Raw genomic sequence first — 17198 nt, forward strand, 5'->3', positions numbered from 1 at the left:
GGCCTTCTTGGCATCAAAACGGAAGTCCTCCTTGGCATCAAAACAGAAGTCCTCATAGCTTGCAGCGTAGTGACGATCTAGACGAATCTTGAACTCGTTTGACTTCATAAAGGCTGCAACAACTTCCTTCTGAGCCTTCTCCATAGAAGAGGTGAGCCCTAGTACCTTCCTCTCAAGGTGGGCAGTACGGGTTTCCTTTTCAATAGAGTCAGCCTTGAGCTCTTCCACCTCATTCTTTAGCTTCGTCTCGACTGCCAAAAGACGAGTGACCTCCTTACTCTACCTGATTTCTTCCCCCTTCTTCAAGAGGACCTCATTAGCCAGCTCTTTATTCTTCTCCTTAGCAGCCTTAACCTCGTCACAAAGCTCCTTGGCTTGGGTGGACGCAGTGTAAATCTTTGACATGGCCTGAAAGATAGATAGACGAAGGAGAGTTATAAATTTTTTAAAAATTTCTCAGAAAATGAAATAGAGATAATAACAAACAACTTACCTTAAAAAGGTCATGGATGGCAGAATGTTCAAAGTCCTTCACTAACATGTTGTAGCAAGCATTCACCTCATTTTTAATGATGAGTCCTTTGAACGACCTCCAAGCATAACCCTCGTCCAACACCAAGTTAGGAGGACGCTTGGCTGGCTCTGAAGGATGAGTCCTATGAGGAGTTTTGGCTGCAGGAAGAGGAAGGTTTTCAGGCTGGATGGATGGAATGGTCTGGACAGGAACCAAGTTCACTGTCTGGTCGTCCAGGTCTACCGTCGGAGGAGTAAACTTTGGAACCTTGGGAGGAGGAGTCTTGTTAGACTTTTGCTTCTTGGAGCCTCGAAGACTTGGAAGGTCACCAAGGTCCACTTAACTGGATATGCCCTTCCTCTTCCCCGCCTGGACGACAATTTTTTGGACGACCAAAGGAGTTGGATTATCTTGGACCTGGACGTCCTCTTTACCTTCAGTACCATTGGCAATAGCCTTCTCCTTGTTTTCCTTCATGGTGGCCAACCTTGTGGTGAAGAAGATAGAGTTAGTTTAAAAAAAAGAAAAAAAAAAAGAGGAATGGACGATACTTACTTCGACGAGTGGTCTCCTCGTGAGCAAGATTTTCAGCAGTAGGCTCAGGTTCAAGTCCCTAAGCAACTAGACGACTGAGAGTCACCAAGCTGTGAAAGGACTCTTAGGGAAGGCACAAACTTTGTCAATACCCTCTAAATGAAAATTGTCCAAGCGTGGACGATTAACGGCTGCACCAATAAAAGAAAAGGTTAGACGAAGAAAAAGTTAGATAAAATAAATAAAAGAAAAGGAAGAAAGAAAGACATACTTTCAGGACAAAGACAACCTAGGGGTTGGTAAAAGGAGAAAAGGGGACACTATTTACATCAACTGGGTCCCCATCCCAATTTCTAGAAATAATAAAGAATTCTTTCTTCCAAAGCCTGTCAGAAGAACTACGGCCCTTAATCAAACTAAATTGAGGGCCCCTAAACAAGAACTGGTAAAAACCACCAGATTGTTTAATTTCTGAGGGCTTATAACAATAAAGGAATTCGTCCACCCCCTCAAGTGTCTCACGCCATAACACTTGTATGGCAACTATCATCCTTCATCCATTAGGATTGAGCTGCTTTGGTCCAATACCCAACCTATGGCAGAGGCCTCTACAAAAAGAGTTTAAAGAGAACCTAAGACTTGCTAGAAGATAAGAGGTATATACACCAAAACCAGAAGGAGAACAACACCATTCCCCCTCTTCAAGTAGACGAGGTCTCAACTCACTAGGAATTTGATATCTACCTATAAGAGTTTTAAACTTGGTCGCGTCCAGAGTAGATGCCACCTCAGGAGCACAACTATAAATTATGTTTCTTCCTCCTTTTTGTCTTGAGGAGGGCTAGGTGACCTTCTAGACGAGCTAGCCTTAGCCCCAAAAGCCATCCTACGTTGCATTTCTTGGAAGTCCTTTAAAGGAAAACTAGGAATCCCAGACAAATAATGCTCGTATAGCGAACTATTGTCACTACTGTTACTCGTATTACCCTCACTACTACTCTCATAACTACTACCACCACTTCCAGGGGACATGTCCTGGTACTCGTCTCTCTCTTTTTAGACTACTACTAGACGCAGACATAATTGGAAGAATGAATAAGACAAAAGCCTAAGGATGAAGGGAAGGAAGTACCTGACGAGACTAAAAGACGAGGACTAAATGAGGCTCTTGGACAAGATGGTAGAAAAGAGACTATCAAAAAAGTGAAGGGTAAGAGACAGAAAACACGTATTTATAGGGCCCAGAGGTGAAGTCAACGAAGCGACGTGGACCAACCAGAAGCTGACATGTGGCATTTTTCTCGAAAAGATGAATCGATGCAACAAGTCAACCAATGAGATTATAACACGTGGCACAATCTGGAACAATAAAATTCAACTAGGGTAAAGACAACACTTGGTGCAACTATTGACCATTAAAATGATTGACACGTGTCAAAAACCAACAATTATACTACGGTGTTCTGGACTACCCTTGGACAAAGGGGGCAACTGATGGAGAACTAAAAAGCGGACTATCTCCAGTTCTTTCATAAAGTCGTCCAGAGCTAAAAATGTTAACCTAGCATAAGAAGGTCGTCCATCGTCAGGAGGTCGTCTGTGGGTATGAAGGTCGTCCATCAGGGAAGCACCTGATGGACGATCCCTCAACACTTAGAAAATTTCAGAATAAGTTCATATCCAAAAGCTTATAATCCGGACCATGTTCTACTATTACAAATTATAACTTCCCACTGAGTTTTTAACTTCTAATAGCAGTTGTAGAAAATAAGTCTGAGCCTTCTAACTTCTATAACAGTTGTAGAAGATAAGACTGAACCTTCTAACTTCTATAGCAGTTGTGGAAGTTAAATCTAAACCTTCCAACTTCCCTCCACGCGGAGGAAGTTACTAAACAAGTAACCGCTCCAACGCTCACTATAAAAGGACTCATCCTTGTCAAATGAAGATAAGTTTTCACGACTTCTTAAAGTTGGGATTCTTGAGTTCTAGAGAGAAAAACTAACTTAAGTATCGGAGGGTTCTTGGCCGGTTTACTCCGGTCACCTTTGATCTTATGTTTATTTCTTTTCAGGCCTTCTAGACAACCTCAAGCCCATTGAAGCCCATAGCATTCAATCTACTGATTTTCTATGCATCATCATGTATTTTGGATACAATTTTTTATTATATATTTTAATATTAAAATTAATTAATTTTTTGAATTAATTTTACTTTTAATCTAGTCTTTTGATCTTGCTATTCCTTGTTAAAATCCTGACGCCGCCACTATTGTAGTTAAGGGAAGTATGTGTAAGGATCTATTTGGAGTATAATGTAACAATATAAGTTGACAACTTGAAATTTTATGTTCACTAGATATGCTAGTTTCGTATGGTCACATATTTCACCTTTCTCTCACAAATTTTTTTGCTTTTTTTTTTGTGTGAATAAATTTTTTTACTTTTAAGCTTGCTCATTGAGTTTTCACATTTTTTTATTTATTTATTTATGAAATTGAGTTATCACATATTAGTTATTACACACAAGTGATGTGTGCTAATAAATGCATCTCTTTTCCTTTTTTATTACCAAAAAATATCTCACTATAGAAAGATTAATTTTATTCAAGCTAATTAATTTTCAGTAAAAATTTTAGCATAAGCCTAATTTCCTAGACGTTTTTTTTCCCCTCAAAAAAGAGTAAAAAAAAAGAAACGTTTTATTTGATTGTTCCGCTGAAGCTCAAGGATCCGCTACAATTCTCTGTCAGCACAAAATACAAATACAAAAGAAGTGAAGCAGCAGAGTCGAAGTCGAAGTCGAAGTCCAACCAGTAACTAGTACAACGAAACCGCAATGTGTGGAGACGCGAGGAACTGGGACGAAGATGCGTACAGAGAAAGCATACTGAAGGAGAGGGAGATTCAAACTCGAACTGTTTTCAGGACCGTTTGGGCACCTTCCCTAAACCCTAACCCTAACCCGGAAACCATTGTTGCCGCCTCCAGTGATGGATCGATCGCCTCCTACTCCATCTCCTCCTGCATCTCCAAGCTCGTGAGCTCCCTTTTTTTTTTTTTTTTTTTTTGTGTGTCTCCTCATTTCTCTCGCATTCAATCAAATTTTGCATCGATTTAATCGACCTTTTATTTTCCTTTTTTCCCTCACCGACTTTGTTTGTTTTGACCGAAAACGTTTTCTGGAAAATGATTCTATTTCTGCATGCAACTCTGAAAATTAGTAAGAACACATTTTTTGTTGTTTGGTCTGCACAAAGAATTATTAATATTTCTTTATATTTCAAGTAATTATATGTAAATAGACCTTAACTAAGTTTTTTTTTTTGAAAGTCTCAATTGGGAAAACAGGCATTAAATCTGAAATGTGTGTGAAAAATTAAGAGGGAAAAAGCATTTAATTTGAGAGTAAGGAGCAGGAAGGGGGGGGGGGGGTGGTTTGAAGAGAGAGAAGTTACAATGGAGTTACCATTGGGGGACTTTCTTTTTGGGATGTGGAATTATTTGTGGTGGAATGGTGGTCTGTTGAGTATGTAAGGTTTTGGAAGACGTTTTGCGCTCTTTTGGGTTTGTTTTTCATTGACCCCAAAAAACATTATCTCTTGAATTGTGTTCCCCCTTGTACCAAATACCAGTAAATGTTTTCTCTACCGAAACGAACAGTGCATACAATATCTTCGTGGTTTGAGATGAAATGAAATTGTCATGTTTTTCTGTCCCAATTGATGGAGTCTCCCACGTGATGCAGATGTGGTGCTTGAAATATGTTCTTTGAATAAGACCATTAACCTCCTCTTTTTTTCTTTTTTTTTGTTGTTGCTGCTGTAGTGTTATTCAATCATTTTTAAGTCTTGGTTTTCTACTAATTCAAATAGTTCAAAAAAATTTATCTATTTTGTCTGTTTGTTGTTGTTGTTTGATTGCAGCAAAGTTTTAGGAATACAAAGGCACAACAGTAAGTATGCATTGCTTATTTATTGTTGGTTAAAATTTTAAATCTCAGGTTGATTCTAGCTGACTAGGTGCATTTGCTTTTTACATGTGGAATTTGTGTAGCTTGTTAGTGGCTGAACCCGATTACTTTGTTCAAGGGCATGATGGACCTGCTTATGATATCAAATTCTATGGTGACGGTGAAGATGCCTTGTTACTAAGGTTTGGTTTGGTTCTAATCTCTCTCTCTCTCTCTCTCTCTCTCTCTCTCTCTCTCTACATGCACTCACACATAACACGGCACACATTGAGGGAAATACTTTTCTTTTGTTAAAATTTGTATTATCTTAACCAAAAATATTTGGTAATTACATGGATTACAAATTGTTTTATCAATCTATGTTGAATTACCATGTTACTGGCTCTACCATCATTTTGCTTTCCTTTTTTTTGGGATAAAAAACGATAACATCATTTTGTTTTCTTGAGATGTGCATCAGAGTGGCATGGCTAACTCGTTTGAACCCCACTTCCCCCCGCCCCTCCCCCACTATTTACATATCTCCAAAAAAAAAAAATGCAGGAGTATTATTATCTACTTGTATCTAAATATATTTCAGATGTGAGATTATAGATCTTGTACTAAAAATATAATCAATTGAGAGGTAGAATAGATATGGGTATAAAGAACCCAAGAAATCACTAAATTGTTGGAGGGCTTACAAACAAGCATGCTCCTCCTATGCAAAGTTCCTTAGAAAGTTCACACCACTAGCCTAATCCAGCCAAGCCCAAGCTTGAGTGGAGATTAGTTAAGTCAAAGTTCCTTAGCAAGTTCACACAACTAGCCTAATCAAGCCAAGCTCAAGATTGAGGGTAATTGTCCACTATTTAAACATTTTTGCTTGAAAACATCAATCTCAATTCACTTCATATGAGGTAGGTGTCTCACCACTGAAGCAATATTGTTTCTTTATAAATTACCCATAAAACACACATGAAGAAAAAAAACAGTAATAGAAAAGTGAGGTAGCGAGGTTGAATAGAACATACAAAAGCTTTGAGAATCTAATCATCAGTTATTGGACGTCAAATACTTATATATGCATGTTGGCCAAGGCTATCAAACAATCCCATTGTGTTTAAGCTCAAGATCACCTAGACCTTCCAAAGACAAGGTAAACAAGAGCTTGGATGGAGTTCAAACTTGATAAAAGCTTAACCAATATGAAATTAAAGAGCTCAATGCTCAATTCAGCTATTTTACTCCTAAATTCAAAGAATAAGCTAAAATGAAGCAACTATACGTTGTCATGATTTTTGTCTTAATTCCAGCTAAGGAATACATTTTTTTATGAATTATTTCTCACGGCTCAATTTATGATGCACCAGCTAGGGAATAAATTATAAAGAAAGAAACAAGTACAGAATACAAAAACGTCAAGGACAAGTTGTTTGACCAAAAATCTTAAAGCAAACCATAAGAAGAGCAATGCTAAAAAATTTATATTAACAAAAGGATGCCATTATCATTGGGCTATCACTTGAACCCTAGTAATATAATACTCATGCATAGAGCGCACGTCTAATAATTGTTACATGTTGGCTGATCTAAATGAAAATAAAGCATTGTTATGGTGTTAAAATATCTGATTATATAAGTTTTTTCATGTAGTTGTGGTGATGATGGTCGGATTCGAGGATGGAGGTGGAAGGATTTTACAAATTCAGATGTGCCCATTACATTGCAAGGTAATATGCTGAATTATGCTACTGGTTTTTAGAACTAGCATGTCATGTAGTAAAGCATGAAGTTGGTATTGTGCCTATTAGCACGTGTAACTACTATGCTGTCATTTCTGGTAGTTTTACTCAATGCACCTGGAAAATGGATTGATAAAATAATGTCTTTTTTTTTTTTTTAATAAGTAAAACTTATATTGAAAGAGGAAAAGAGACTAACACAAAGGTGTGTATAATCCCATTTCAAAGAATACAAATCACAGAGAGAGAAATTGAGAAATCAACAACTTGACATTGAAGGATTGCTGCCCTAGGGATACATCCAATTGTAAATTGTACAAGGATTGCAAAATGTGCTCTTTGATTGCAAAGGTAGGATCTAAGATGCACTTGTAAGGGTACGGGGATACAACATTTCTTGAAAAACCTAGGGTACGATACATTGGAAATACGTGTATTTATTACTTATTAAATATAATTATTTATATATTTTTAAGCATTTATTTTCATATATTGTTAAGCATATATCAATTTAACAGCAATAATGGATATTAAAGTGAATCCATGGTCATTAAATGATGTTTAGAATACAAATCAAGATCCAAAAGAGTAAATAAAAGATAACTAGATAAGTGTTCAACATTGAAACCAACCAATATATATAAATTCTTACAATTTATTTCTCACTATTGAGGATTGGGTTACAACAGTATCCAAGCCATATCACAGGCATATTTTGGATGTATTGCATTTAAAAAAATAGAAAGGAATACTGATACGTATCTTAGAGTTATCCAGTATGATATGTATAGGATATGGGTACGTGAACAAAAATGGAGTATCCGTGCATCTTAGGATTGGATGTTCAACTCCATCAAAGATCATTTTGTTTCTTTTATATCACAAATTCCATATGACGCAAAGAGGCATTGCTTGCCACACATTAGCTACTCAGTGTCGATGGAATCCTCCTTGTGGCAACACTCCAAATGATCAAGCACAGATTTGGGCATCACCTAGACTAGCCCAAACAATGCAAATACAGATGATCATATGTCTTTTGCAAAAGAACAATAAAATAGTAGGTGAAAAATAAATTCCATGCTTATACGTACAACACCAATCAACTATCAACAAATGCCTTTTTCAAAGGTTGTCAGTTGTGACGATTTTCCCTAAAGACAGCAGCTCAAAGAAATAATGAAACATTTCATGGGACCTTGGTCATCCACATATTCTTCCAAGGGAAGGGAAAACTTGGGGAATCCCTAAGGTACTATACAGCAATCAAACCTCAAATATGCCTTTTCTGTTTGGCATCTACAGGCTTGGTCTTCACCCGTTGGCAAAGGCAAATTATCATATAGCAACTAAAAATAGAAGCAATTGGTTCTAGACTTCTAGTATTTGATGTCCACAAAGTTATGCTTTGTTAAAATAATTCAATCAATTTTTACATGTTTAGAATCAATTTTATACTAGAGCTAAACATGCTTCAAATATATAATTTTTTTTGCAAAACAAAAATTTAACATTATGTATATATTTTTAAATTTTATTTTCACTAAGAAATAATTATGGAATCAATTATTTTAAAATATTAATTAATTCCATAAAATTAAAAATGAATAAATTTCTCTTTATATTTGTACTTTTTTTTTTGCATTTTTTTTATTTAATTTAGAATAGTTAGGCACTATTTGTATGAAAACCAGTATTTAGGAACTTAGTCTAAATTATTAGAAGTTTAAGTCCAAAGTCCAAAGTCCAAACATTTAACAAAAAAATAGAAAGGTCATAAACTTCAGTCCCTCTAGAAGTGTCAAAATATTTAATAAGTTTTTCAAAGAATTCGAAGCCATTTTTTCCCCCTAGGGCCAGTGCATTTCATTTATGGACAGGTATCTAATTCAGGGGCTTTAATTTTGGTCCCAATAGAACTAGAGTAAACTTTCAACCTATCTAACCTATCTATTTGAAGGGGTTGTAAAATTAATAATTTGTTAGGTTGCTTCTAGTCTGTATATGCTTCTTGGAAGATATTTTAGGACTGTGACGATATGCAAATGCAGTGATGCATTTTGTCCACTTTGGTTACATAGCTTAGAATATGATTCACATTAAGTCCCTTAAGCGCTGTATCATCTTTAGAGTTTCATTTTTACTGTGCTTGCATTTTTCTTAAAATAATTTTTTGCTTCCTAGTTATGTGACATGCTTGATTTTTGCTTCAAGTGTTCTTATTCACTAATTTAGATATATTGCTTTTGTTTATCTAAACGAATATGGTTTATGGATATGATTTATTCTCTCTCTCAGCAGGGAAGCAAATGAAGCCAGTACTTGACCTGGTGAATCCCCAACATAAGTATGTAACTCTGGTTGTCTATGTCAATTTTATCCATTATACCCTATAACTTCTTCCTTTGGTTTTCTCTTCCTGAACTACCTACCCATTTTTCATTTCATGTGTTACTGTTGTCTTCTAGAGGTCCTTGGGGTTCTCTTTCTCCAATTCCTGAAAATAATGCCATTGCTGTTAACATACAGGTTTGTGACCTCTTCTCTTCTTGTGTTATATATAACCTTTCCCATAGAATATATATCTATCTATGAAGGTGTTTGTGTTTATATAGCATCTTCTTTTTTTGATAAGTGTTTATATAGCATCTTCTGCTGTAGGGGGGATCCATAGCCAACCCCAAAAAATTTGGGACTAAGGTTTTGTTGTTGTTGTTGTTCTGTTGTAGGGAGGATCTATTTTTTCAGCTTCTGGAGATTCTTGTGCGTATTGCTGGGATGTGGTATGTATTTGTCCAAGGTGAATATATCAATTATTGAGTTTCGTCATGGACTTATAGATGATTTAGAATGTTCTTGATTTATTTTCCTAGATGGTCTGATTTCAGCATGAATGCATGATTGTGATTGGTATTTCAGGAAACAGGTAAACTCAAAGTAGTATTTAAGGGGCATTCAGACTACTTGCATTGTATAGTTGCCCGAAACTCTGCCAACCAGGTGCCTTTTCTTTCTTTTTCTTGATCGTGATGGTTCTCCATCTTTAATTAACTTGTCCTGGATTCTGTCAATTGATATGGAGGCTCCTTTGTAATCTTGTAATACTTACACATGTTAACTGGTTTCCTACTTTGTAAGTGTTGAGTTGTAATCTTTGAAATATCAGGGTTAGACGAGAGAGAGAGAGAGAGAGAGAGAGAGAGAGAGAGAGAGAGAAGATTGAAAGGGAGGAAAGATTAGAAAATAGGTTTTGCCCTGTCACTGTAGCATATATCTATTATGAGTTGGTGTTGCATGTGCTGTTGTAGTGAGAGAGACGGTGGACTATCATTTGATACATAGCAGTGTTGCATTTGAACTGTGGAGATTGTTTTTAGATCCTTTGGGATTCAGTGGGTGTTATTGGAAAAGGTCCTTGATCTGATGGGTGGATGGATAAATTGGGTTGGAAAGCATTCGTTAGATGTTTGGAATTTCTTTTCGTGTTTGATGTGGACTATATGAAGGGGACAAAATCAGCACACTTTTGAAGATGTGGAAAGCACAGGGAGTTAGTTGTTGGCAACTTTCACTAGTTCCTTATATGAGTAGTCTTGTGCATGGGATTTTACATATAGTAATTCCATTGTGTTGTTTATTGAGTCTTTTCCTTTTTGTATATAACTTTTTTGTTATAATTCTTTAGACTGCTTTGTGTCCATGTCCTTTATACATGAAGTAGTCTTTTTTCATTAAAACTTTGTTACCTATAAATAGATAAAAATTATTCCTTCCGTCCCATTTAGTTTGTCCTCTATTCCATTTTGAGATATCCCAAAATATTGTCCTGTTTTTAATAATAAAAGTCGATAATTTACTAATGTTCCTATTATACCCCTATTTAATTTTCAAAACTACATTTGAAAAGAAAATCAACAAATATTTAAAAAATTGACTTGGCATCTTAAACGCCATTCTCTCTCTTTAAAAAAAAAAAAAAAAATCTTTCTAATGTGGCCTTACATGCCATTCTCTCATGAATGTCCATGTGCAATGGATCCTTCTAATAATGTGGCCTTACACGCCATTCTCTCATGAAACCCCCAAAAAAAAAAAAACAAACAAACTGAACAATCCAACAAAGATAAAACTACAAAACACCTCACTGAAAATTTAAGGATTCAACAAATATCCAAAAAAAAAAAAACTTTTCTTCAACTTGAATTAACACCATCTACTGTAGATAAAGAAAAGCTCTCTCAATGATATCACGATCACATTCAAGTTGAAGAGGAAGAGGACCTTGCTTCTCCAATTTTTCTTTTCCCATATGCGGCAACTTATAATTATTCCCCCCAAAGTCTTTGATTACTTCAATCATGCATTGTTGTAAACTTAAGAAAACATGATTAAGACTTTGAGGTGGCAATTCATTAAAAGCTTTTTCTATTGCATTGACTAACTCATCAACAGTTGAAAGTGCTTCTTGCTGCTGTAGTGATTGAATGGCTCTAAAAAATCCAAGATCTAAGACATTCATGTCAGGACTATTAGGTGGTTGATAGGACAAATGTATATTGAATCCATCACTAGATGTAGCTTCAAGAAAGGGTCAATGTGAGGTCTAGCATTGTCTTGTTGAATAAATAGGATATCCTCCGTATCACGCAGCCATTTAGCTCGAATTGCAGGAAGAACTTTTTGAATCAAGCAGGATCTCATTACATCTTTGGTCACTGACAATATTGGCTTTGTCTCTAATGTACCAGCAACACGATTCTTACTAGATCGTTTGGCGGGTTCCTTGAATGTGAATGGAAAAATTCCAATTTTTCCATCAAATTGTTGATTGCGAGATGAATCAAATCTTGGTCGAGCTACTGCCGCAAGAACCATTACTTTGGTAATGAAACGTTTGCTTTTGCATGAACCTAAAGGCTCTTGTTCTTGGGGGAGAAGATAATATTTTTCTGATTCTTTGGACATGTAAAACCACTTTTCATCAATATGAACATAATTGAACATACCTTTAAAAGTTGGATTGTTGTTGAAACTACTAGGCTCAAGCATGGATAAGCAAAATCGAAGTCTTGCTTTCTTGTTCTCCAGAGTCAGATATGGCTTCAAAGCATTTGAGTGTGGCCTGATAGAACCTTCTTTAATCAGCCTATGTAGTGTTGATTTAGCAACATTCAAAGCATTAGCCAACGATCGAATATTGGTACGACGACGAAAAGGAATTTCTAAAATCTTGTTGAAATCAATTTGTACTTTTTTTCGCCCAGCATACTTTGAAGACACATTAGCAACGGAATTCTCATCTTGGGAGGCTCTTCCTCTTTTCCAAATTCTTCTAATTGTTTTGGGGTTGACAGATAGTCTAGTGGCAAGGTCACTTATGCAACCTTTTTTCAACTTTCCATTGTTGCTTTGTTTAAGCAATGTTTCAAATATTGCTTGAGGCTCTGCATTGGTAAAAATTTTCTTTGATTTGAGTTGTAAAAGGTTTGTCTCTATCAAGTCACTCATCTTGATTTGTTTGGAAAGATAAGAATTGAAGAGAGGATAATGATGAAGGAGATGAGGCAGGGCAACAGATAGATTTTTATTTTGGCATGGAACCAATTTGCAAAAGGATAATGGGGAGTATTGGATTTAGACTAGGAATACTTTAGATCTAGGGAGTATTTTTATTTTGGCACGGATCCAATTAGCAAAACGATAATGGGGAGCCAATACCCAATATTAAAAAAAATTTGCCACCACTATTAAAAATTTTTTGCCACCACTGTAAAATCACTTAGTACTCCAGACTAATTCTTTTTTTGCTGCCACTATTAAAAAAAATTTCAGAATTGGCACCAATAAGATTCCTAACTTAGATTTGATTGAAAGATAAAGTAGAATTTGTATTTGAAGTAATCCAAAATGCTTGGAGCCAATACCCAATAGTTTTGGTATTGTGATAGTTGTAGATTTTTCAAATTTACAATTTAAAAGGATAAATTACAATTTGTACGTGTAATTTAAAAAATGCTAACATAGATAAGGAGCAGATTTTTGTGGGTGTAATTTCAGATTTAATAATTCAATTTTTTGATAAATTTATTTAAGGGTCGTTTTGGAAACTAATACATTTTTAAAAGTTAGACAAGACAATAAATGATGTTCCCTTAAAAAGTTTGACTTTTCAAACAGGACAAACTAAATAGGACAGAGGGAGTACTTGAAAGAAACAGTGAAGGGAGCAAGCTAGTTACAAGATAAGAACTTAAAAGGACTGACAAGAGGAAAGGGGAGGGGGTTGGACTATAAGATGAAACAAAGTGAAAAAGTTATGTAGCATCTAAACACCCTCTAACCACCCCCTTCTCCTAAGTGGAGAATTCTATATGCCTATTTCCATAGGCTTCCATAGGCTGATTACTGCAAGATAGTCAAGGACTTGTATTTTTACTCTGTGTGTGTGTGTGTGTGTGTATTTGAGATATTGCCAATCCTGGCTAAAGTTGACAGATCATGGTCACTGGCTATTCATAAAGGTTTTGTGATAATCATATATTTGTTTAGTCTATTAGAAGGGGATTTCAGCTGATAAACATTTCTTTTATCAGGAAGTTTCTCATTCTCAAACTTATTAGAGTTCATTGATCACTGTACTTTGAGCAAAATTTAGTTTTTTGTATATCTACTATACCCTCAGTGTACTTCTTGCTCTTGTGGTTCCTAATAAAATTATTACTTATCAAAAAAAAAATCTAACCAATAACCTATTAAAAGAAACGATTGTTTGTTTCATTCTCTAAACTTATTTATTAGCGGGCACTTTTTAACGTGTTTGATTACTTCTGTTGTCATAGTTGAAAATTATACAGCAAAGTACATTTGGAGTAAGAGATGCACTGCAGGATTTCTCTTACTATTTTTTCTTATTTTCTTTTTTTTTTTTGTCAATTTTTCAGATCATAACTGGTTCAGAGGATGGGACTGCACGGATATGGGGTAAAACTGATTTTCTTTATTCTTAATAATTTAGAATTTAGGCAGAAATTTACTCAGATAAAATAATTATTTTGTTGAATTTCTTGTAGTTTCCTCTAATATTTTGCTGTGCAATTCTTTTTTGGACTCTCCATTATTATCTATAACGTTTAATCTAGTTAGAAGTGATTGTGCTTATTTGCTTGTACATGTGGTGTTACCTAGATTGCAAGAGTGGAAAGTGTATTCAAGTAATTGATCCAGCAGAGAATACAAAGTTAAAAGGTTTCTCATGCGTTAGTTGCATTGCTCTTGATGGAAGCGAGAGCTGGTTGGTAAGACTTTATGTAAAAAGGACATGATTGCTCTTTTCTTTTTCTTTTATTTCTATTTTTTTCCTTTGTATATTCCTGTCGTTGTTTTACTTATCAAAAAAAAAAAATTTCATTTTATTGTTTCTTAGGTATTCTAATTTGTGAGTTTAGCAAAAGTACTCATATTTTTTTTTTTTTTGTATTATAACTCATAGAGCACCATCATATAGTTGGTGCTTATAGGAAGTTACAACTTAGTACTAATTCCTACTCAATGTGCCCGTATTGTTGTACCAGGTAGCTTGTCATCGGTGTATAAAGCAGTATGATTATTGTGTAACTGTGTCTATGATACTTGACATCTGGTGTTGGAGAAACTCTTTCAGCTATTTATGAGCTTATATTCTCTCCTACTCAGTTAGCAAATTACTTGTCACATAAGAGAACATGTTACCATTTTATTGTAAGATTTTCATTTTAATTGCTAAGTGTGTGACATTGATAATAATCACATAATATAGACCATGTTTGAGTTACAGGCAAAATTCATGAAACAAAGATACATTTGGTATAGAGAGTTATCATCTTGCGTCAAGAATAATTCTTATTATAGTTGGCTTGGGTATGACCTAATTGATCAACTCTTACTGTCATAGGCTTGTAGCAGTGGTCGGTGTTTATCCATTTGGAATCTTCCTGCTTCTGAGTGCATTTCAAGGACTTCAACTCGTGCTTCTGTGCAGGATGTATTATTTGATGACAATCAAGTAAGTTATTATTATTTTTGGTGATTGATATTACTTGGAAATTTATGCCTATGAGCATAATCATGGTGTTCCCAGCTCCCCCCACCCCCCAAAAAAAATACATAGTATGAAGTGCTCCCATTATTGATGTGATTGAAATTATTATTATGATTTGTTAAAACGCAGATTTTGGCTGTTGGAGCAGAACCACTTCTGTGTCGTTTTGACATTAGTGGGGCGATTCTTTCACAAATACAATGTGCTCCTCCATCAGCATTCTCTGTCTCCCTACATCCGTCCGGGGTATGTTCTGGATTCGATTCCTTTTTTCCTTATGGATTGTTTTCTAATTTTGTGTGATTGTTGACTGTTAGAATATTGGTTAAATGATCAAGCACAATATTCTAATAGTTTAAGCTTTTGGGACAACTGATAATTTAATAATATATCTAAACAAGTGGCCCTAAGTTAAACCCGTCTACTCTCCCTTTCATAAGTAAAAAATTCCTAGGTGTTGGAATCCACTTATTAAAGGGGAGTCTAGGCCTGTGGGATGTGTTAGAATATCGATTGAATTCACAATTTCCTAATAGTACAAGTTTTTGGGACAAATGGTAATTTAATATTGATGATTGATGATGAAGACTTTAGTTCTCATTTTCTCTTTGTGGGCCATATGTAGTAGAAATTAGTGCTTATAATGGTGTTTTTTTTTTTGATAAGTAAGATGTTTATTGATATAAAAAATGAAACACCCTAGTACACAGGGAGTGTACAAGGGTTAAATCTCTCGATAAATGATACATCTCATCTCCTATCTCTTGATTAAAGATGCAGCTTATAAACCACAGATTACATCCTGTGCAAAATGATACTTGGTTCAGCCGTGCTATATCTCACTAAAATTGTCTAATTCTCTCTTTTCGCTCAATACTAGAGGTAACTCTGAACATGGCCCTAGATAGGGCCATCTGGCAACAAAAGAAGTCATAGCCCCAGTTAGTTGAGAATATGGTCTAGTTGAGTTGAGTTGAGTCTCTTCATTGCGTACAATAAGTGTGCAAATTCACCTATTTGCCAGCATAGGTTGAATCTTATGAATTGCTAAATTTTGTCCTATCACAATATCCAATTATGAAACAGTGAATTTTCACCATTAATTTGCTGCAATTTTCCCCTTAGTTACATGAAACTAAAGCACAGGATACCGAGAACCAAAGAAAGATGAAAACAAGAAGAAGAAATAAAAGGCTATTTTTGAACTTCTGATTCAGATCAACATTGTTCTCTCATTAGAAAATCATTGTTTCTTGGTACTAGTTAATGTTTGGTTAACTTGAGAAAAAAGCATCATTTCAGAATAGTTTTGACTCCTTATTAGTTATGTTTATGCTCATCATGTTAAAATAATAGTTTTGACTCCTTATTGGTTATGTTTTAATGCTCAACCCAATGCTCGCGTTGTTGAACCCACTTGTCACAGGTTACAGCAGTTGGAGGTTATGGAGGTCTTGTAGATGTTATCTCACAGTTTGGAAGCCACCTTTGCACGTTCCGATGAAGAATCTGGTTCAGATTCAGAGGCATGCCTGAAACATTAGGTGAGTAGCCTGTGAAAGGATTTTAGAGGTCAATGGGCGGCAAGCATCCATGTTGGATTTTGAGGTGTTGTGAGGGCTGCCAAACAATGGTCTGGTCAGTTTTTTCGTAGAACCATGTAATATCTCGTGTCATATTTATTGAAGAAGTGTATGTTATTAGAGTGGCACATGAATTGGTGAAACTGTAATGTGACGCTTGGTACGGATGAATCTACATTACTCCAGATGTAGATTACTCCAGACAATCAGATTCCTAAAAATGTGATTCCTTGATGCCTAGGAATGTAACTATTCTTATGTTTGGTTTCATTGGAAATCTCTTAAGATTTTTAGGAATATGAGATAATAATGTTTGATTTATTTTTAGGAATCTTAAATAAATTATTTATTTTTTCAATTCTATCATTAGATTTAAATGTGAATCACCAAGTCCTTTAAAAAAAAAATATTCCTCTAAATAAATAATGAAAAACAAAATATGAACTATTAATAATTTGTTGAGTAACACACACACCAGCAAAAGTGAATATCTGACAATAATAGAGTCCCCTTCAAACTTTTTTTTTTTTCCACACGTGAAATTTAAATAGAATTTTGTTAAATAATATATCAACAGAGTTGTCTATCCTGTTTATAGTATTTTGGGAGGGAAAAGATAAAGACAAGGGAAAATATATTGATGATTTGTTTTATATTTTATCTTAATTATTTAAATGATAATTAAAAAAGGGTTAAAATTGTCAGTTTTAAAAAAATACAATTTCTTTTAAGTTTGGGAATTTGGATACTCACATATTTTAAAGGGAATCAACATTCCTATTAAGAGGGGTTTA

The 17198-nt window shown here is 35.1% G+C and overlaps 1 protein-coding gene across 5 annotated transcripts; it reads left to right on the forward strand.

Moving 5' to 3' along the window:
- Nucleotides 1-3742: 3742 nt before the first annotated feature.
- LOC142621595 (THO complex subunit 6) lies at nucleotides 3743-16761 on the forward strand. Of its 5 annotated transcripts, none has more exons than XM_075794888.1 (13): nucleotides 3743-4087; nucleotides 4974-5002; nucleotides 5104-5202; nucleotides 6656-6732; nucleotides 9043-9091; nucleotides 9213-9273; nucleotides 9474-9527; nucleotides 9664-9744; nucleotides 13686-13725; nucleotides 13930-14039; nucleotides 14675-14785; nucleotides 14951-15067; nucleotides 16248-16761. In XM_075794888.1, exons 1-13 carry the CDS (start codon nucleotides 3887-3889, stop codon nucleotides 16323-16325), a joined length of 1107 nt encoding a protein of 368 aa, XP_075651003.1. In that variant the 5' UTR covers nucleotides 3743-3886; the 3' UTR covers nucleotides 16326-16761. The 5 variants fall into 5 exon arrangements, with proteins under 5 accessions (XP_075651003.1, XP_075651005.1, XP_075651004.1 ...); XM_075794890.1 differs by having other exon boundaries at nucleotides 13930-14035; XM_075794889.1 differs by having other exon boundaries at nucleotides 3771-4087; nucleotides 9046-9091.
- The last annotated feature ends 437 nt before the right edge of the window (nucleotides 16762-17198 follow it).

This window comes from Castanea sativa, chromosome 1 (genome assembly GCF_040712315.1).
Source record: "Castanea sativa cultivar Marrone di Chiusa Pesio chromosome 1, ASM4071231v1".
In the NCBI taxonomy this organism is placed as follows: Eukaryota; Viridiplantae; Streptophyta; class Magnoliopsida; order Fagales; family Fagaceae; genus Castanea; species Castanea sativa.